At 38.0% G+C, this 23,181-nt stretch overlaps 1 protein-coding gene across 1 annotated transcript in view; it reads right to left on the bottom strand.

Moving 5' to 3' along the window:
- The window catches only part of LOC131904851 (selection and upkeep of intraepithelial T-cells protein 2-like), a 52,617-nt gene that overhangs the window by 2,214 nt on the left and 27,222 nt on the right, over window positions 1–23,181 (bottom strand). The window contains exons 5-8 of the mRNA XM_059255855.1: window positions 14,455–14,802; window positions 10,416–10,697; window positions 8,204–8,311; window positions 3,955–4,062 (exon numbers count right to left, since the gene is read on the bottom strand). Coding sequence (XP_059111838.1) covers window positions 3,955–4,062; window positions 8,204–8,311; window positions 10,416–10,697; window positions 14,455–14,802 — 846 coding nt within the window. The remainder of the gene's footprint in view (window positions 1–3,954; window positions 4,063–8,203; window positions 8,312–10,415; window positions 10,698–14,454; window positions 14,803–23,181) is intronic.

The following is a 23,181-nucleotide window of genomic DNA, read 5'->3' as shown; positions in this document are numbered from 1 at the left end:
AGAGCCTCATAATAGTGGAATTATACAGTGTCTTTTTATGACCAGATTATTATAATGTATATAAGGCCCTAAAACTCATTTATACAGATAACATATTGCTCAGTTTGCAATTTACTCTCAATTGTTTTAAGGCTGAAAAACTCTTCTAAGAGTTCAATCCAACCTTGTGATTCTGCATTATGATTTGGGGCTATAGCTCTGGCTTACTATACTGTAGCAGTTCTCAACCTGTGGGTTGCAACCATTGGACAACACATATTTCCAATGAAACCCTCACAAAACCCCCAATTTTTGTTGCTGCTTTGACATAGAAATGATGAAAAAAAAAAGGGGGGGCCGGGCGGTGGTGGCGCACGCCTTTAATCCCAGCACTCAGGAGGCAGAGGCAGGTGGATCTTTGTGAGTTCGAGGCCAGCCTGGTCTACAGAGTGAGTTCCAGGAAAGGCGCAAAGCTACACAGAGAAACCCTGTCTCAAACCCCCCCCCCAAAAAAAAGGTAGATTGTTGAATCTACTTTAATCCAAAAAACAACTGTTAATCTCATATTTTACATTGGTATGAATTTTAGTTTATTGACACAAATTTAAAGTCAATTTTGTTATACTTTATGTATATTTCTACTCTTGTTGAAGGTGTTATGCTTATGCAACTCATTTAAAATTATAATATATCGTTAAGAAATACAGATTAATAGTCATCTATGATAATCAAACTTATAGCCATGTTAGTTAATTTTTCTAGCTATACAAAGATATATTTCAATTATGGCATTTAAAATGGAACTTAAACTTTTCTGGATAGTGAGACATGTCTACCCCTAGTACCACCAATTACTTCAAGAGGATGTTGGGCATTGAAGAAACTTTTTATGGAGTTTGCTTACAATGTAGAGAAGGCTAGCCATTTGGGCAAGAAACTGCTCTTTCCTGGACTGCTTGACAATATGTTGTATAAACTGGACATGCAAGACCCAAAGGAAGATGACCACTGAATTTTGTTAAAATGAGGAGAGATGGTCCTTCAGGTTCTTGCTTCACAAAAGAAGCTGCCAGACGTTCTGCAGTACACAAAGGAAAACAACTGACAAACTTTGAAATTAAGCGGAATAATCCTTAAAATTTCCTGCTTCACTGGAAAGTATGCCTGAGACTCTAGGCCTGTAGGCAGAAGATAGATGACCCAACATTGCAGAGGAACTTTGGGTGACTGTCATTTCTAGAATTTTGGAAGTTTCTGACAATGCACTTTCTGTTTACTAAGATAATATTATATCCTTCTGGAGTCTTTGATGGAGTTGAAGACTAGATAGTTATAATTATATAATTATAGTTTTCCTTAGTTATGATAAAAGGTAAATTAGATATAAAATTTAGACTCACAAAAATAGGATAGATATTTTCTTTAATTTTGCCAAATATAAATCGACTAGATATTGTAACTATAATTCTTGCATGATGACTGTTTTGTTATATGTAATTTTACTATGTTAAAATAAAAGTCTTCCTTTTTGATTAGACAGCAAATAGGAAGTGCTATGTGATGGCCTTTCTGTATGCTGTGAATATGTGTTGCTACCATTGGTTAATAAAGAAGCTGCTATGGCCTATGGCAAGGCAGAATATAGCCAGGGAGGGAATCCAAGCAGAGGGACAAGGAGAAGAAAGGCAGAGTCAGAAGAGACAGGATCCAGCTGCCCAAGGAGCAACAACATGCCAGCAGACCAATAATTCCACAGCCATATGGCAATACATAGATTAATAGAAATGGGTTAATTTAATATGTAATACCTAGCAAACAATAAGCCTGAGCCATAGACTAAGTCATTTATAATTAATATAAGCCTCTGTGTGTTTACTTGGGACCAAGGAGGTCTGGGACACAGAAAAACTTCCATCTACACTGCTTCATAACTATAATTTTGCCACTGAGCCATGTCTCAGTTCCTAAGTCCATTGGAAATATGTGTTTTCTGATGGTGAGAACTGCTGCAGTATAAAGGATCATTTAATCTCATTGTTCTGTGCCTTGCATACATAATTTCATAAGGACCTTAAATATAAAAGGGATGACAACACATTTCAAACATGGTTTCCTTATTTTTTTAAATTTCCCCTCTTTATTTTAAACTCAATGATGAAGAAAGAATGACTCCAGTTGTCTACTGTGGTGGTTTAAAAGAAAATGCCCCCCAAAAGGAGTGGTACAATTAGGAGGTATGGCCTCGTTGGAGTAGGTGTGGTCTTATTGGAAGAAGTATGTCACTGTAGAGGTGGGCTTTGAGGTCTTATATATGTTCAAGGGACTCTCAGTGAGAGAAACTACTTCCTGTTGCCTGCAAACCAAGATGTAGGACACTGGGCTACCTCTCCATCACCACGTCTGCCTGTATACTGCCATATCTCACCATGATAATAGTGGACTGCACCTCTGAATTGTAGGTGAGCTGCCCGAATTAAATGTTTTCCTTTATAAGAGTTGCTGTGGTCATAGTGTCTCTTCACAGCAAAAGAAACCCTAAATAAGACATTTATGAACACTATAAAATCAGACAAATTTGTTGGAAAAGTAGCAAACTTTGAGATGGGTGTCTTTTGCTTTGCATCAATCTCTAAAAGAAATATTTGAATTTAAAAGTATCTTTTCACAATGGACATGTGTTTTTAAATTCATAATATCCAAAACTTTGCTCAAGTATAGCATTTCACTATGACAACTATTATTTGAATTAATTTTCCTTTTCAGACTATATTTAATTTTGAACCTATTCTTTGAAAAGTTCATTTTTGATTGAAAACAATTTTTTCTTACAATAAATTCTGATTATAGAATCCCTTCCCAACTATTCCCTCCTTGTCTTCAACCCCACCCAACTCCAAGCCTTCTTTAACTATCTGCCTTTAGAAAAGTTCATATGTGATACAATATATTTTGATCACTTTATCTAATTGTTCTCATTCTCCTCCACTCTCTCATGCCAACATATCCACTCTGACCTTTCCAACACATCTTTCTCCCAACTTCATGTCCTCGTTTCATTTTTTGGCAAACCAATGAGTTTAACGGATGTTGTCCATGTACAGTGTGTGAGATCATACACTGAGGCAACCACCAATGGCCACACTTCCAAAGAAAAATTGACTGACTTTTTCTTGCTCAGCATCCATTAACTGCTAATAGCTTCTCAGTTAGAATTGGAGCATGAGAAGTTCCAATTTCACATTCAATGCTGGAATTTTTAACAGGTTTAATACAAATTCAAAAAGTTTAAGATAGTGGAACTAGTTAGATGGCTCAGCAATTAGAGCACTGACAGGGGACCTGGGTTCAATTTTCAGCATCTCCATGGTGGCTACTAACCATCTGGGGAATCGCACATCATGTTCTGGCTTCCATGGACACTAGGCATGAAGGCAAAACAACCATACACATAAAATTTAAAAAGATAAAAAGTTTAAGATACTAAATTATTTTCTCTTTTATGCTAAAAGAATAAAGCAATCAGAACAATTTATTAGGTAATGATAACTGCTGAATTTTTCCAGGAAAAAATCCACTGTGAATTTGAATGAAATTCTTTTTCTTTGAGTGGAATAAACAGTAGCCTCTGCTATTAAAGCATATAAAATTTAAACTCTGGAATCTAGATATTTTGACATGTGTTCTCATGGCCTTGTTTATTGACCCTATAGTTCAAATCCAAGTAACAATTACTCCTCTTTTGCTAAATTTTTTTTTTTGGTTTTTCGAGACAGGGTTTCTCTGTGTAGCTTTGCGCCTTTCCTGGAACTCGCTTGGTAGCCCAGGCTGGCCTCGAACTTACAGAGATCCGCCTGTCTCTGCCTCCCGAGTGCTGGGATTAAAGGTGTGCGCCACCACCGCCCGGCTTGCTAAATGTTTTAATGTACTGTTTGAAGAAGACTTTTACAGGATGGGACCAGCCTCTTGCTTACATACCTCTTTGTTTTAGATGTAAAATGAGCATTACTCCCATAATTGCAAGCACTGAAGTCATGAGTAGCACTGAGCCCTTTAACAAATAAGAAAATCTCTCAGAGCAGATACCTAAAAAAAAAAAAAAAAATGTTATTATCATTTGACATTTGTATGGAGATATGCTACATTTGAAAAAAATATACCAAGAAAGCAACAGTTATTGTGGGTTGTGTGTGTGTGTGTGTGTTTTAAAGTTTTATTTTAAAATTTTTTCTTTTAATTTTTGAGGTTATAATATTATTATGTCACTTCCCCCTTCCCTTAAAGAGGAACTATTTCCAGGATAATGTGGAAATCAATATAGAGAGGAACGTCAGGGTATAAATGTAAGGGCTATTTAATGCTTTCTCCTTGTATTCATATAAGAGGGAAAGATTCAGAAGTAGAATATAAGATGACAGGAGTAAAGGGATAGCTGTTTTTAAGGTGGGGCAGGTTTGGGATTGAGACTAAGCAGAACTACAGGAAAGTAGCTAACCTTTACTCCATCTCACTTGTCATGAGAAGGCATTATTAAGAGCAAGCCCTAAGAAGGGCTAAGAGTGTGGACTGATTACTCTCTGGACACACACATTCCAGGTATTTGAAGAATAGCCTCAGGAAAGGTGCTCTCTGGAATCAGATTATCTCCCTTAGCCACTTTCAAGGACTACAGGAAACACCACCCAGGTGGGTGTCCAACTTCCGAGGATAACAATGATAACAGCCCACCTGCAAGTCTCCTGACTTAAATTCCACAAGGAGACACCGTCCAGGGTGGTGCCCAACTTCCGAGGACTAACAATGATAGCAGCCCACAGGCAAGTCTCCTGACTTAAGATAAATTCCACAAGGAGACACCGCCTTGGAGAGGTGGACGTTAAGTAACAGCTTTACACAATTTAGCTCGGACCCTCCCTTTATATACCGGGACTTCCAGGGCACAGGAGGGAGAAGAGAAAAGAGAATGGAAGAACTAGATGGGTAAGAACTTGAGAGGAACAAACTGAGATGGGGAAGAACTAGATTGAAGGGCTAGAAAAGAGGACTAGAGGAATGAGATGGAAGATGAGGAAGAGCCAAATGGGGAAGAACAAGATGAGGAAGAGCCAGATGAGAGAGAAGGAGATGGGAGAAGAGCTGATAGGGGAAAGAACTAGATAGATGAGAACCTAGAAGGGGCAGAACTAGATGAAGGAATTAAAATAGAACCTAGAGGGGACAGTAGATAAATATAGAGAAATCAGGCAAGAAAGGAGCTAGACATGAGAGCAGAATAGAAGCTATGTAGAGAGAGAACTATCACAGAATAATAAAGTGTATGAACTAAGGAGTTTCGTGTGCATAGATTCATTTCTTTTCATCAAGGATTAATTATCAGCTGGTTGTAGATTCTTTCTGGATCCTGGGAGGGGACTATCGAGGGGCTGGACCCCAATAGTCCCAGATAATTAGGTAGATATTCTTCAAATACTTCAAAGTCCTACAGAATATGGCATTTAAAATGTTGTAAGAAATTAAATTTTTCTGGACATTTGAGACATATCTGCTCCTGGCAGCACCAATCTACTTCAGAGAAGATGATGGGGATCGAAGAAACTTCGTATGGATTTTGCTTTTTTTATGGCAAAAGTTAGTCATTTGAGGCCAGAAACTGCTCTTGCCTGGGCTGCTTGACAGTATATTGTATAACCTGGACATGCAGACCCATGGGAAAATGACCACTGAACTTTGCCAAAACAGGTGACATGGTCCTTAAGGTTCCCACTTTGTCAAAGAAATTGCCAGAAATTCTACAGGTCACAAGGAGAAGCGACTGATGAACTTTTTCAGAATGGGTGGAATAGTCCTTAAAATCTGGCTTCACTAAAATGTCTGCAAGAGACTATAAGCCTATTGGCTGAAGATGGATGCCCCAGCCTTGCAGTGGAACTTTGGGTGACTGTCCAGGCAGCCAACTGTCTCTGTTATTCTAGATTTTTGGAAGTTGCTTACAATGTTGTTCCTGTTTACTTAGGGAATATTCTATCCTTCTGGGGTCTATAATGTAATTGAAGACTAGATATATTTAATTATAATTTTCCTTGGTTATGATAAAAGATAAATTAGATATGAAACTATAGACTCACAAATATAGGCTATATAATAGAGTATTTTCTTTAATTTTGCCAAATGCAAATGGACTAGATATTGTAACTATAATTCTTTCTTGATAACTATTCTATTATATGTAATTTTACTATGTTTAAGTTAAAACCTTCCTTTCTGATTAGACAGAAAATGGGAAGTACTGTGGGATGTCTGTCTGTATGCTGTGAATATGTGTTGCTATGATTGGTTAATAAAGAAGATGCTGTGGCCTATGGCAAGTCAGATTACAGCTAGGCAGAAAATCCAAGAGAAAGACGGGAAAAAGAAAGGCAGAAGTGGGAGAGATACCAGCCTGCCACCCAAGGAGCAACATGCCAGTAGACCAGTAAAGCCTCGGAATACACGGCAAAACATAGATTAATAGAAATGGGTTGGTTTAAGATATAAGGGCTAGCTAGCAAGAGGCCTATCATAGGCCATACAGTTTTTAAATAACATTAAGCCTCTGAGTGATTATTTTATAAGCATCTGCAGGGCTGCATGGCTGGGCAGGACCAAAGAAAACTTCTGAATACATCAATCCTTGATACTTAAGGGAATCTTGTCTTGAGACTGTTGAGTGTTTCCAGTGTCTCCTGTGAGGCAATCCATCCAGTATGATGTCCTTATATTGCCTCATGTTATGCAGCATGGATGGTTATATTACTGTTTCTCTAGTACTGTGAAACCTATATTGGTCCCATCTGCTCTCATATCCTGCAGTTTCACAATCCAGATTCTGAGAAACTCAGTTTTTGTTTGTGTGTTCTAAAGTCTTCCCAATTTTAAGCCATACAGATTTCAGCTGATCATAATTTTGTTGCCTTTCCTTTCCCTGATATTGAAAATCATACTTGATGCATATATTCTATCACTGTTACCTCATAATTTTCTTCCTCATCATTTTATTTTTTATAGTGATTTCTAAGTTTTTTGTTCTGAGGGAGAACTCCTCAGCAAAGATCTAACTCATTCCCTCATTCCAGTTGTGGGAAATTACACATTGACATTTTGTCATCTTCCCTTTGTTTCTCTTTTCCTGTCAAATCAAAGACTAGTGTGGAGGATAGCAACATCCTTACGTCTTTTTATATAATCATACCTCACTCATGTGAGAAAATTATTTCTGGGCAGACAGATGAGCCTCAGTTTCATGTCTTATTACTCACAGAAAAGGCATGTGCCTGCTGACAGAGCTTTCTTATAAAAGAAGAAGTGTCACTTTCAGACACTACACTATATAGTCCATCAGGCATTTGGGGTGCTTCTCAATAATCAACATGAAGCAGACCCTATTTATCAGTGAAGCATTCCACCTGATGCCATGCAAAGACAGATGTCCACACATAAGAACATCCTTCCCAAAAAATGCTCTACTCTCAGATATCTCAGTCTTGGTTTCATGATTTATAACTCATTATAGTGAACACACAACTTTTACTACATAAAAGAAGCTCATCATTCCATATCATCACATGGGTGATGTTATTAATATTGAGATTGACCTTGACCTGCACAGATGCCTTAACCTCAGACTGATCACAATTAGACAAATCAGCCTTACATTGTACATTGTATACGCTAAGCAGCAACTCCTCCCCAACATTTCCTGGGTAGACAAAAAACAAAAATTTATTCATTTGAACAGGCCACTCCCGACAGAATGAAGATTCCGTGTAAGTGATTAGTGAACAAATGAGTTTATTCGGGATTACTCACAAGATCATGGGTAGACAGTTAATTACTTGAGTCCAGATAATAAAAAATGGATACTGCTTAAATGGCTCACTTCAGCATGGGTAATGGCATACACTAGTTACATCTTTACATCTCCCTGGTCAACTTGGATGTCAATCACCATAGGTAAAAGGTGTTTCAACTTGATGAAAGTACAGGCAGAACCAGCTTTTGTAAACAGTATTGTGAGAAACTCTACCAGCAGAAGCAGAGAATATAGGACCAAGAAGTGGGTAAGATCCTACACAACATGTGACTGGAGTGTTTAGGATTTCCTTGGCAGACTGGCTTGGGAAGCAATGACTAAATAACTTTAGCTACTTCCCCTTCTTCTACTTTCGTTCCACCACACAAACCTACTTACCATATATGAGATATTGCTGAACACAGTATGTCACAAGGAAGGCTATCAGCACGGATGCTATCATACTCATAATCCACATCCAAACACATTTCCATGAAAATAGTTCACCTGAAACATGAGTCACAAATCTTATCACTGAGAAAACTTGGCTTGTACATACCTAGTTAGCGATGGTGACTCATCTGAAGCTTGTTACAATTTAAGAGAATACCACCCTGGAATATTAGGCCTACACAGGTGTGGAAAAGCAGTTATGATGGATTGGGTAAAGATCCTGCCGTGATACAGATACAGAGATATAGAACAGCATAATAATATGGTTGCACAATAGGTAAAAATGAGACTAATAAGAAAGGAAGCAAAGTTAAACTGGTAGGGAAACAGTGACCTCCAGGTGAGTGAGGCAGGCAGGTTGTATGCTTGGGGGTGGTTATCAAGGTAATGCTTATGAGGAAGTGAGATTTGAATGTAGAATTGAAGGAGATGAGGAAAGTTAGTTGAATTTACATTATGCTGGAAGAAGAAACACCTAGAGGAAAAATCTGAAGCTGAGCTCATCTACATGGATGTATAAATAGATGAGATGGAGAAGGAGAACATTAGGAGGTGAGAGTATGAAGGTAACAGGGGCAACAGATAACTCAAAAAATTGGGAGATAGTTATCTATAACTAAAAAAGGGAGCAATTTCAGGGTATTTAACACAGATGATATTTTTAAGTAATTCATCCTATGTTCAGGATATACCATCATATACTAGATAAAAAAAGGAGAGTTTTAGGATGCTATTTCTAAATCATAATCTATAATTCAGACTTATATAGTGGTGAGAAGTGATGAAGGAGGATCCAATTATTAATCTGATTATTTTTTCTCTGATTCATTCTTTTCTGAATTGCTGGATTCCTAATTTCATTTTAAATTCTTGATTCCAGGTCTATACCAAATATAGAGTCACCCCTCACCAAACCCCTTATAGATAGGAACCTTCTTGATATGAAGAATATTCAGTGTGCTGTTCAAAACCTCTCAACTCTAGTTTTGTCTGTTCATGTCTGTATAATCTCAAGGCCTATATTGTCACTGTGAGGACATCCTTAGACTTGTTCTATAAATGTGACCAGAGTGAAATTAAATTGTCTTTTTTTGTTTTATCATCAGGCTTTACACACATTTTTCTTTTTAAAATATGTGACTAAATCTGTGTTATTGGAACCACCACAGTCTGAGACCCTGAGTCAGACATCTGTCTTGGGACTCCAGTAATAATGAGACTCTGGTATATTTTAACAGTATACCTAGTATTATTTCTACATACATGTGAATGTGATAGAAAATGGAAGCCACAGGTGACTTTAGTGATTTAGTTCTGAGAAACTGAAAATATGAAATGCTACTTCAGAGCACTAAATTAAGCACACTTTAGAGTAACCATGAGTTTAGTTCTTTAGTTTATTGTGCTCATTTTATATTTATTAAACTTTTGGGTTGACTTATAAGTTTTCAGATGAGAGCAGAAGGAGGGAGGAAGAGTGAGAGTTCTGGTGTTACTTGAAGCTATGAGATAAAAGGAAGTCAGAAGAGAGCAAGGCCTCAAAAGCTATGCCGTGGAACCCTGGATGGCAATATGCCAATTAGTTTTGTTGACTTCACGCAAACTAGAGTCATCTGGGAAGAAGACACCCTAATTAATGAATTCCATCCATCTGATTGGACTTAGGCCATGAGTGCAGGCATTTTCTTGATAGATGATTGATGTGGTAGGACCCTGGTCCCTGGAGGTGAGTGGTGCCCTCCTTCATCAGGTGTTCCTGGGTTTTATAGGAAAGCAGAGAAAGCCATTGTGAACAAGCCAGTGAAAAGTGTTCCTCTGTGGTCTCTACTTTAGTTCCTGCCTCCAAGTTTCTTTTGAGCTCCTGCTCTGGCTTCCCTTGATGAAACACTAAGATGTAGAAACGTAATCCAAATAGACTCTTCTCCCACTCCAATTTGTTTATGAACAGGATGTTTTATTACAGTGACAGAAAAGGAATCTACAATATTCAAGGCTATAGACTGAGAAAATAAACACATCAGAGAGAGTAAGACAGACGACAAACTAGATGATGAGTAAGGCCAAGAGAGTGCAAGCCCTTAAGAACCAAATCAAGGAAGAGGTGATACATAAATATGTGCACCATTGGACATCACTGAAGAACAAACACACATTTTACCTGATAGGACAATACTTATGCTTTCTTCTTGGTGAGTTAGACAGTTTTGAAAATAGCAAGTGACATTCCTGTGGGAATTGGCTTCAATAAAAAGGGCCATTGTCATGTTGAACAATTTGTTTCCATCCTGTGAATGTGATTTTGATGTTGCTGGAATGATTTCTCCTTTGCTGTTTCTCCATTCCATATGAGGCTGTGGGAACCAACCTCCCGAATGACACTCCAACATCACACCTTTGGTATTAGGGGAATGCATAAGAATCTGTATGTCTGAGCTCGTGACTGGTTGACAACAAAAGAGGAAAACAATATTGTTAGGTATAAATGGAAGAGGAAATGATGGAAAAGTAGAAGCTCCTTTTGGCTTTAATCCCAGTTTCAAAAGATACATTAATAATAAAAACTATACATTTCTGGTTGCCTTGTGAAAATGGCAAGAGCCAGATGGAAAGGCTATAGTTCACAGTCAGCAATCTGTCCAAAGTAAGGCAGCCAAGAAAAGGCCTATTTCACTTGTTTATTAATTTATTTAAAACATATTTTTAGGTTATTTGCCGAGTCTAAGAAATTAATCTACGTCTTTGGATTATGGTGAACAAAAATCAAGATTTTGAACCTTATAGAATTTATAATTTAATTTTTTCTTTCATCATAGTCACTAGTTATTTTTGAACCATTGTAAATAGATTATAAAAATGAATTTCATTATAGCACAACTGTGGAACTCTACTTGAATCATTGTGTATTTCTATAACAGGTAATTTTATAATTTGTGAACATTTGCAAGTAAAGCTATTTGGAGAAAAGGATATACTGTGTGGCACAAGGTAGCTCCCATTGCCACTAAAACCAATGAAGGGATGATAGAAGAGTGGGAAAGATGGAGGAGCAAAGTATTTGTTTGTTATTTTGCTTTTCTTGTTATTGTTTTTTCAATTAATATTTTATTTCTTTATTTTTTTTTAATTTTCCTTTGCAGGGGTAGGGGTGGGGTGCTAGCTACAAGGGTAAAGGGCCAATACAAAGGGACTGGGTGGTGAGTAAGATTGAGGTGGATGATGTGAAATTCCCAAAGAATCAGGAAAAATTATATTAAAAATATGTTTAATATAAAATAGGTAATACATTAATAGTGTGAAAAGTACATATTAATTTAGAGAAAATTAACATGTATGAAAATTTTCAGCATATTTTATGAGGCCCAAAACTTGCCTAATGCATAGGGCAAAAGAAAATGAATGGAGATTTAAAGCACTGTACCAAAGCTGCTCTGTCTAGTAAAGTGTCCCTGGAACAACAAAAATGTTATATATCAGTGCTAACACAGTTACATTTTGCCCCATTAGACTACTGGAAATGACAATGATTAGCTTTTTGTCACATTAGACCACTAAACATTGCAATGAGCTACATTGTATAATTCTGCTCTACACTACAGAGGTGTCACCTAACAGCCAATGAAGATTATTCATCTGAGTCTAGAGTCCTACATGTATGTGCACACATTTATAGAATTTTTCAGTTTCTTTTAAACCTAACCTTCTCTCCTTTTATTTTTCATCCAAAATAATCCAGTAAGGAAAGTAGCATAAATGCTATATATTTGCCTTTATTTCATATATAATATTATATGTGAGGATAGCGATGATTGTAGCTAAATCTTTTGAAAAAGATTTAGGAAAATTAATCAAGTACTGAGTAGTCAGTGCATTGATTTGGAGAGAAATGGAAATAAGTATTATTAGTAAAAAGAATATTTTTCTTTCTTTCATTAAAAATTTTCACACAATATTTTTTGATTATGTTTTTTCCCTGAAATTCCTCCCATGTCCTCTCTACCTCCATACTCACCCAACTTTATAGTAAGAAGCATGTTTTAAAATTTTAGTTCATTTGGAAAATTACTAAAGTGTTGATAGAGATATTTGAAAGGGTAATAAAACAACCTAAAAGGAAACTGATTATATGTTAGAAATCTAACAATGTATATAGGAATAATAAGAAAGTATTTACTAATAGAACTACTCTGCACTGTAGTAATTTTCATTTCTTTTTAATTTTTATTTTGCAATACAATTCAGTTCTACATATCAGCCACAGATTCCCTTGTTCTCCCCCCTCCCGCCCCCCTCACCTTCCCCCCAGCCCGCCCCCCATTCCCATCTCCTCCAGGGCAAAGCCTTCCCCACAGACTGAGATCAACCTGGTAGACTCAGTCCAGGTAGGTCCAGTCCCCTCGTCCCAGGCCGAGCCAAGGGACCCTGCATAGGCCCCAGGTTTCAAACAGCCAACTCATGCAATGAGCACAGGACCCGGTCCCACTGCCTGGATGCCTCCCAAACAGATCAGGCCAATCAACTGTCTCACCCACTCAGAGGGCCTGATCCAGTTGGTGACTCCTCAGCCATTGGTTCATATTTCATGTGTTTCCGTTCATTTGGCTATTTGTCTCTGTGCTTTATCCAACCTTGGTCTCAACAATTCTCACTCATATAAACCCTCCTCATTCTCTCTAATTGGATTCCCAGAGATCCACCCGGGGCCTAGTCATGGATCTCTGCATCCAGATCCCTCAGTAGTTGGATGAGGTTTCTAGCATGACAATTAGGGTGTCTGGCCATCCCATCACCAGAGTAGGTCAGTTCGGACTGTCTCTCGACCATTGCCAGCAGTCTGATGTGGGGGTATCTTTGTGGATTTCTGTGGGCCTCTCTAGCACTTTGCTTCTTCCTATTCTCATGTGGTCTTCATTTACCATGGTCTCCTATTCCTTGTTCTCCCTCTCTGTTGTTGATCTAGCTGGGATCGCCCGCTCCCCCAAGCTCTCTTTCCCTCAACCCTCGCCCTTCACTACTCCCACTCATGTCCAGGCTGTTCATGTAGATCTCATTCCGTTTCTCTGTCATTGGGCGATCCCCGTGTAAAATAGAACACCAGTAGCACAGACACTGAAAGAAACAATCAATCAATGGGACCTCTTGAAACTGAGAAGCTTTTGTAGAGCAAAGGATACGGTCAACAAGGCAAAGCGACAGCCTACAGAATGGGAAAAGATCTTCACCAACCTCACATCTGACAGAGGACTGACATCCAGAATATATAAGGAACTCAAGAAATTAGACATCAAAATACCCAACAGTCCAATTAAGAAATGGGCTATAGAACTAAACAGAGAATTCTCAACAGAGGAAACTCAAATGGCTGAAAGACATTTAAGGAATTGCTCAACATCCCTAATCATCAAGGAAATGCAAATTAAAACAACTCTGAGATACCACCTTACGCCTGTCAGAATGGCTAAGATCAAAAACACTGAAGACACCTTATGCTGGAGAGGATGTGGAGCTAGGAAACTCTCCTCCACTGCTGGTGGGAATGCAAGCTTGTACAACCACTTTGGAAATCAATATGGCACTTTCTTAGAAAATTGGGAATCCATCTCCCCCAAGATCCAGCTATACCACTCTTGGGCATATATCCAAGGAATGCTCAACCACACCACAAGAGCACTTGTTCAGCTATGTTCATATCAGCATTGTTTGTAATAGCCAAAACATGGAAACAGCCTAGATGCCCTTCAACTGAAGAATGGATAAACAAAATGTGGTACATATACACAATGGAATGCTACTCAGCAGAGAAAAACAATGACATCATGAGGTTTGCAGACAAATGGATGGATCTAGAAAAAATCATCCTGAGTGAGGTATCCCAGACTCAGAAAGACAAACATGGTATGTACTCACTCATAGGAGGATACTAGATATGGAACAAGGATGACTGGACTGCTACTCACATCACCAGGGAGGCTACCTGGAAAACAGGACCCCAAGAAAGACACGGGGATCGCCCAATGACAGAGTAATTTTCATTTTTGATCTTCCATGACATCCAAATAAAAAAACTAATAGTAAAGAAGTCATTTTGCTAACCAAACCATGCAAAAAGAATCAAGCACTGATAGTTTTCCAACCACTCAACCCTACATAGGCTTTGAATTATGGGTACACAACAGTCTCAGATAGGAATCCATGTCTACCTGTGACCTTGACCTCTGTGATGTGCTCTTCATAAAATTCACCATCTTTGAAGAAGCAGCGGTATGGCCCATCATCATCAACAGTCACATTGAAGATCCTGAGGGTCACTTTCCCCTTCCCAATGGCGTCTTTCAGGAGTTCAGTCCTCTCCACATACTTGGAGATAGTTTCTCTATGCAGGTCTTTACCATCCCTGTACAGGTACACTGGCTGTGTATAATGGTTCCTGAACCAGCGAATCTCCATGTGCTGTGCATGTTGTGGTGGAGACAACTGACAACTGATTTCCAAAGTTCCACCCAATGAAGTCAAGACTGGCCTAGTCAATCCAGTCACTATGAATTTTTCTGTGAAGGAGAAACCAAAAGACAAGAGTGTAAATGAGTAAACATATTCACACCTTTTGTTAAAGTCATTCTCTCTGTTTTTCCCTCTTCTATCTTCTGCCCCCTCAAGCATATATACATACTTGACTTAAGATCACTTTGTTTAACCTGAAGGTATTTTAATTACTAATTACTTAATAGGTACTAAAGCAAAAAGTGTTACTACAAATGGTTTAAAACAATTTTAAGGAACTATTGGAGATGTTGAGTCACTTCACGACAGGCTTGATTCAAGATAAATCAAGGCAATGTGCAAGTCTGGGTCAGGGAAAATTACAATATGAGTAAATTATGTCATACAGTGGAAATTTTGCTGAACTCGGGCTCCAGGGACAGTAGAGAATGAAAAGCCAGTATGTCTTGTGATGCATGCAAGAGGTTTGTAGATGAGAGTGTGACAGGCACTTTGTCTTAAATCCTCCACTTTTTATATGATACAGATGATGGACTACCACCTCCCTTGGTCTGGTGTATTCAATAACAGGCCTGCATTTTATGATATAGTTTTAATATTTTCATGTGCCCTGCTATTCCTGATCCACACTGATAACTTAATAGATATTAGTTTCTTTATTTGTATGATTAAGCTATTTGTAATTTTGTTCCTCATGATTCATACTAGATTGGTAATGATACTTTACTTGCACAAATGTACACAGTTATTCTGACTCAGCATGTGCATTCAAAATTTAACAAACTGTTGCACTGTGAAATGGAGTCACTCAGGGCAATACTCAGCTTGAAAGCTACTGTTTCACATGATGTAGAGTAAAGTAGAGCAGGGAATAGCCTGGACTCTACAGTAAATAAAGATGAAAATTAGCTCAATATTGTAACATTAGAATATTTTGAATCAAAACAACAATAAGCCATCAACCAGTTACTAGAATAGCTGAAATCTAAAACATTGACAACTCAAAATGATGGGAAAAGATGAAGAAAATATGATTGTTATTTATTGTTGGCAGCAATGCAGAATGATTCAGACACTATGGAAGACAGTTTGACACTCTCTAACAGTGCTAAATGTGGGCTTATAATAATTTCTTTCCATAATCATGATTCTGTATGTAATCCAAATGAGTTATAAAGTACCTATATGTTGAAATTTATACACAAATGCAAATAACTTCTTTATTCTCAGTTGCTAAAAAAAATGGAGCAATCAAAATGTCCATTAATAGGTGAGTGAAGAATCCAACTCTGGTACACTCATACAATGAAATATTATAAAATTAATAAAAGAACTTGTGCAACAGTGACACAAATGTTAGAGCAGTAACCAACCAATTTTGGTGGGATTTAAGGCCCACTCCATCCTACAGAAACCATACCTGACACTCCTAAAGTGTCCAGAACCTGATACAGATATGTTCCTTAGGGAGAAACATAATATTACTATTCTGTGAAAGGGATATAGAGATAAAATGACTCCTAATGACATACTGCTATACCCTTAGATCAATGCCTATCTCAACCCTTATCAGAGAAGTTTCTTCTTGCAGTAAATGGGAATCAACACATAGACCCACAGTTGAATGATATGGAGAAAGTGAGAGACTTTGGAATGCTCAATGCTAAATGAGATGTCTTCATCAAACCACTCTCCCTTAAGGTTCAGGGAACTATGCAGAAGAGTGTAAAAGCCAGAAGTGATGGATGACTGCAAGGAACAACATCTTTCAGATGCAACAGGACTGATTCATGTGAACTCACAGAGACTATAGCAGCACACACAAAACCTGCACAGGTTTAAGGCAGATAGAGTCCAGGCACAGAGAAGGGGAAGTGGAATGAGGTCTCACCACTAACAAAAGCTATCTGCAGTCGATATTCACTACCAAAGAAAAAATAAGTTTTATCCAGTGGAATCTCACTGGGTATAGTAACCACATTCCAGCACAGGCCCAAGCCCAGGAGTATTGGTCAATCTAAAACTGATGTAAGGGAATTTTGGAGGACCTTTTTTTTTTCCTTTTTATTGAATATTTTTCCCTTATCTGTCTTTTGCTTGTTTGTTTTGATCTTTTGTTTTTGTGTTTCTTTATTTGTTTTCATTTTGTTTCTTGGTTTATGGTTCTAGATAAAGAGAGAGCAAGAGATTGAGAGAGAAATACAGAAATATAACAAAAGAGAAAGCAAGTGGGAGAGTGAAAAAGGGAAAGACAGAGACAGAGAGAAAGACACACAGAGAGAGATTAAAAAGTTGTGTGGGTAAAGAAGATTTGGAAGAAAAAGGGTAGAGAAATATGACCAAAGTAGATTTATTAAATTTTGTTTTAAAATATAATTTTTAAATAGGAATGAGTTACATGAATGAACTTTAATCTTTGGAAGTGAAAAAATCAGTTTAAAATGAACATATCTTGTATGATACTAGCTATGTTGCATTCTAGAAAACAGCGGCACAGATGCAGAACAAAGAGCTTTAACCTTTTGTCTTGGGGGAGGGAAAGAGGGACAAATGGGTATAGCTTAGAGAAATCTTAGGATGATGAAGATTTTATGCATGATAATGAAATGGTAGATATATGACATTATGCCTATGCACAATAAATATCAGGATTTTAGGGTCTGATCATGGAAAAAGTTAAAACCACAAGGTGAAAGTAGCACACAAAACTCTTCTGTTTGGGAAGCACTTTAGCAGCTTCACAGGAGATAGCTCTCAGAGCTGAGACACCAGGACAGTCATCCAGAAAGAAAGAAGGACCAACTCCCATAGTTTGATAGGTGTGTGTGTCTGTCTGCCTGTCCTCTCAACAACACAGAAGGGAGTCCCTGGTCAGAGAACTATGAAGAGTGTCAGCAGTTTCAGTGTCTTTGATTTGTTCATTTCACAATAACAGAGTTCATCTTGTCTTTGTCTAGCATGTGTTAGGAGCAACCTACACAGCATCCAAATCAGGAAGTCAATAAATGAGTAAAAACAAATTACTTGTAACATATTGAAAACAATTAGCAAAGGTATAAATTTGACATTGATGAGCTTTTGAATTAATGGGTCTCACTTTGAGGCAAACAACATAAGGTCAATGAGCAAATGTTATCTTCATCTCATTAATATAACAAGGTATTAAAATTCAGTAGTACAATGCTGTGGATATCGTTCTGTATAAATAAAACACTGATTGGCCAGTGGCCAGGCAGGAAGTATAGGTGGGACAAGGAGAGAGGAAAATTCTGGGAAGTGGAAGGCTGAGTCAGAGAGACACTGCCAGCTGCTACCAGGACAAGCAGCATGTGAAGATGCTGGTAAGCCACAAGCCACATGGCAAGGTATAGATTTATAGAAATGGGTTAATTTAAGATATAAGAACAGTTAACAAAAAGCCTGCTATGGCCATACAGTTTGTAAACAATACAAGCGTCTGTGTGTTTATTTTATAAGTGGGCTGTCAGACTGCTGGGGCTTGGTGGGACCCTGAAAGAACTCTCCAACTACATTACAACATGAGTGAACACTAATAAAAATTGAATTTTAATTAGTAATAATTTGTCCACAGTTGTTCAGGTCTAATAAATGTACTATACTAAGTCAAGATGCTAAACAGTAGGAGGGAACCTGTGTTAGAGAAAATAAAAGTATGGCTACTTGCTTATTCTATTCATCTGATTCATAGATTTTCAATAAGAACAAAGTGCTCAAGAGAATAAAGTTTATTAAAAATTTAAAAAGTATTGTTTTATTTTATTTTTATGAGTATTTGCCTGCATGTATATATATAAACCATATGTATGTCTGATGCCAATAGAGTCCAGGTGAAGGCATTAGATCTCTTGTAAGTGGATTCACAGATGGTTTTGAGCTATTGTGTGGGTGCTGGGAATCGAAACAGGTCCTCTGGAGGAACAGCAGGTGCTCTAATAGATGAACTGTCTTTCTAGCCCAAAGTTTATTAAAACTTAAAAGTCATCATCTTTTATAATAGCCAGATGATAAGTCCCTATTGTTAGAGACATAAAACATATTGATTGAAGGGCAAAGAGAAATCAAACTGGAACTGACATAGAAACTTTCTCCTAGGTGGATAGCTTCCACAGTGATGGTATTTCTATGGAAGTCTTTGTGGAAAAAAATTATCAATGAACTTACCCAACAGTGGACTCTGCATGTGTCAGTACTGAGTCAAGCAAGATGCACCTACCTGTGCAATAATGACATGATTGTTTATGGGCATAACCAATAATTTTCCTATTATGTATGAAGCCTGTACCACAAGAGAGAATACAATGCCTGGAACTGTAAATCTGGTCAAAAGTCCATGGCTGGGAGGGTCACAGGTCAAAGACAAATTACTACCATTGTTTTGTTAAATGGAATTGTATCAACTGCTACTACATATTTTTACAGTTATAATCATAAGTTAATGCTGCTTTCAGTCTTGGTTAGAGAAGCATATTTTTGCAGTGGGCAACACTCAATTAAGGAGATTATAACTGGCAAGTATGATGAGAATAAGTGACTGTTTCGTGATCAACCCAAAATAAAGCATTTATATTAATGCTCTTGAGGGTTAGGGAACATAGTGGAATGGTAGAAGCAGAAAGAATGGATGTAAGAGCTGAAGGATGGGGAGGAGTGTTATAAGATGCTATATTCTGGGCACAGCATGGCTGCTGCACTCATGAATTACAGTAGCTGTTATCACCAGCAGGAGAACTGCACAAGGTCAAGACAGTCAATATTTCAATTCATGAAGCCCTACCACTAACTGTAGAAACTTATTAGCAAGTGATGGCTGCTGGGGAAGGGTGACTCATTTTTTTGATAGGGTGTGGCTGTTAGCAGGTTGCCCATTCTACAGTGAGTGGAAGGTCTCACAAACATGTGCATGCAGATGGCAATAATTGGACTCAGATAAAAAGAAAACATAATGAAGGAGGGGAAAGTATTTAAGTGATCTGAAGGGAGCTATCTGAGTCGAAATTCCAGTTGCATTCAAGGCCTGCTCTGTAGGAGGGATTTCAAGCCTGATACTGTAAATTTGGCCAAATATATGGAGAGGCCAAGTGTCCTAGGACTAACTTAATACTCTTGTTTAGCTAAATTGATGATGTCGTGTCAAATTGATTCCTAAACATCTAAGAGAAATGCATTAAACAATGTACCTAAACTACCTCCCTAAATTCAGGCAATGTTGTAGAAGAAGAGATAGAAAAAATGTAATAACTAGAAGACAAAGAGAAGAGTGATGAAACGTTATTGTCTGGGTTCAGCTTAATCATAGCAATCATGGATACACAGCAGCTGAGTTTGCCTACTCTGGGCCTATAGAAGACTAGATCTGTCAACTGCTGGTCATGGGTATGGGAAGGACTCATGTAGCTCTTCCCCCACCTCCCCTCCACTGAACTGTTGGTTATTGAAAGATTTGGGGTGGAAAGGGTGTTATCTTCAGATGTGTACACATTGGTGAGATCACTCTGATTAAATTCAGTAGGTCAAAAACAAGACAAAACATACAAACAAACACCTGAAACATAAAATACAAACATGGGAAAGTGACCTGTAAGAAAGATGGGGAATTGACAAGGATAGGAGGAAGACAAGAAAAGGTGGGATTGAGTAGCCAGAATGCATTATAGACATGTACAAAATTGTTAGAGAACAAATTTAATGAATAGAAAAAGCAAGGAACATATGACTACTAATGAAAAGAAAATAAGGATTTAGATCATCATCAACTCTTCAGATAAAAAGTAACAATTTTTGAAAGATATTCACCTTTAACCACTAATATAAACGTGAAGTATAATAAATATTAGATTTTGTTTCCCACCTGAAAACTAAGAAAAAAAATCCATTTGTCTCAGTCACCGAATCCCTTAGAAATTACCTGGAACCCACCTGCAAGAGAATCAGTGAGGAGATCTTCACTCTCTCTCCTTTTCTCCAATTCCAATCTCCCAGGCTCACCCTCAGCTCTGTATCAGACCACCTACTGTGGTATTCCTTCTTCCCTGTCCCAATCCCCAGTGGATCATGAAGATCTTCTTCTACAGCCTACCTCCATTACACCATTCTTTTATCTCAACTGCCAACTCCCAAAGGTACTCCCTAGAAACACAATGGGGATGATGGCAAGGAAATCATGTAGGCAATATATTCACTCTCCCTCCTGAATTCTAATTCCAATCTCCCAGTCCTATCTTCAGCTCTGTAGAAGACACCTGATACAGAAGGGGGGGGAGCTCTGTGGTGATCCTGGCTGGTAACACATTCAACTTTACTCACTCCACTGGACACTTTCAACCTCCCCTTCTAGTCCATTCCATTCCTTAGTGTCAGCTCCTAGTACCTAGAAACACTTTCTACATCAGAACCCTATTTACCACATCTGGAGGGATTTCAGAAGCATTCCCAAACCCTACTCACAGCCACCACTCTCTCCTAAGAAGTAGAGAGGGCAACAGAGACCAAGGAATGGAACACCCACTGAACAAAGACAAAACCAGATATCAGCATCTAGAGTTACAGTCATCCCAAATCCAGATGCCTAGACACCAGCATAAAACACAATAAATAACAGCAAAGACAATACGTCTCAAGTAGAGCCCAGTGACCCTACTACATAATGTAGATGAAATTCTAAACAATCTTAGTAAATAAGAAACACAGAGCCAAATACAGGGGTAATAGCTGAAGAGATCAGAGAATTAGCAAAGAGCCACTGACTACCCTTACATAGGTCCTGAGAAATGACATATGGCTGAAACACAAGAAAAGAACTTCAAAATAGCTATTATGAATATGTTGAGGTTCTTCAATGGAGAAATGAAGAAATCTATTCATGAAATAAATGAAAACACAAACAGTGAAATGAAATGAAGAAAACATTTCAAGACATGAAAGTGGAAATAGAATAAATAAACATCTAAACTGAAGAAAACTAGAAGTGAAAAATTTAGGAACTTGAACAACAACCTCAGAGGCAAAACTCACCAACAGAACACAAGAAATAGAAGAAAGAATCTCAGGCATTGAAGACAAGATAGAAGAAATGGAAACCTATGTAGGGGTAGTTGTTTGTGCTTCACTTCTGAAACACTGCCTCTAGCAGACAGCAGGTAGACTCAAGTAGACTCATCTAGAACACAGTGTAATAAGATCAGTCTCAAATTGTGCTAAATGCTCATCATTAGCCAGTTCTGATGGAGCAGGCTGGTAGGATTTGTTGAAGGAGGCAGAGGCAAGAGGATCTGGAGTTTGAGGCCAGCCTGTGAAATCAGTTGTTAGACTTGACACACGCTATAGTTCATCTTTCTTCTTGATGGTGTAGGAGTTGGAGGAACCCTTGGCAGCATTGATGAGCTCATCTGCAAGGCATTCAGCAATGGTCTTGTGGTTCTGGAAAGAAGCCTCAGGAGATCCTGTGCACAGCAGCCTGATGGCCTGATTTACAAGGTGCAGTGGCGACACATCCACAGCCTGCTGTCTCTGTCCCAGCTCAGGGGGAGGTTTGGGGTAGTTGTCTGTGCTTCACCCTTGAAGCACCACCTCTAGTAGGCAGCAGGTAGGCTGAAGCACAGACAACTACCTCTATATCCCTGGGTCAAAGAAAATATCGAATCCAATAAAATTCAGGCACAAAGCATCCATGAAATTTGGGACATTATGAAAAAATCAAATCAAAGAATAATAGCAAGAGAAGGAAAGGAAACTCAGGTCAAAGGCACAGAAAACATTTTCAACACAATTATAGAAGAAAATTTCCTTAACCTAAAGAAACAGAGGGCTATCAAGGTACAAAGGTATACAGAACACAAAATAGACTGAACCAGAAAAGAAATTCCCCACAGCACATAATAAAGGACAAAATATACAGATAAAGATGCAAATATGAAGATATGAAGTTAAAATACTTTTTCCAGATAATATGATGGTACACATAGAGAACTTAAAAATACAAACAGGAAACTCCTTAGAGTTGATAAACACTCTCAGTAAAGTAGGTGGATCCAAAATTAACTCACAAAAATTAGCAGTTATTTACAAATAACAAATAGACTGAGAAAGAAATCATGGAAACAACACCTTTCATGGTAGCCTCAAATTATATGAAATATCTTGTGGTAACTCTAACCAATCAAATGAAAGTCTTATATAATTAAAAATATTAAGACATTGAAGAAAGACACCAAAGAAGATATCAGAAGATGAAAAGATCTCCCATGTACATGGATTGGTAGAATTAACATAGTAAAAGTGGTCATCCTACCAAAAGCAACCTATAGATTAAATGAAATACCCAACAGAATTCCAAAACCCCTTGACATGGATCTTGAAGGACAATTTTCAGGTACATATGGAAACACAAAACCCAGGATACTTAAAAC

The sequence above is a fragment of the Peromyscus eremicus genome, chromosome 2 (genome assembly GCF_949786415.1).
Source record: "Peromyscus eremicus chromosome 2, PerEre_H2_v1, whole genome shotgun sequence".
Taxonomy (NCBI): Eukaryota; Metazoa; Chordata; class Mammalia; order Rodentia; family Cricetidae; genus Peromyscus; species Peromyscus eremicus.
The sequence above is the reverse complement of the archived record's forward strand: the minus strand, read 5'-3'. Positions and strand labels throughout refer to the sequence as shown.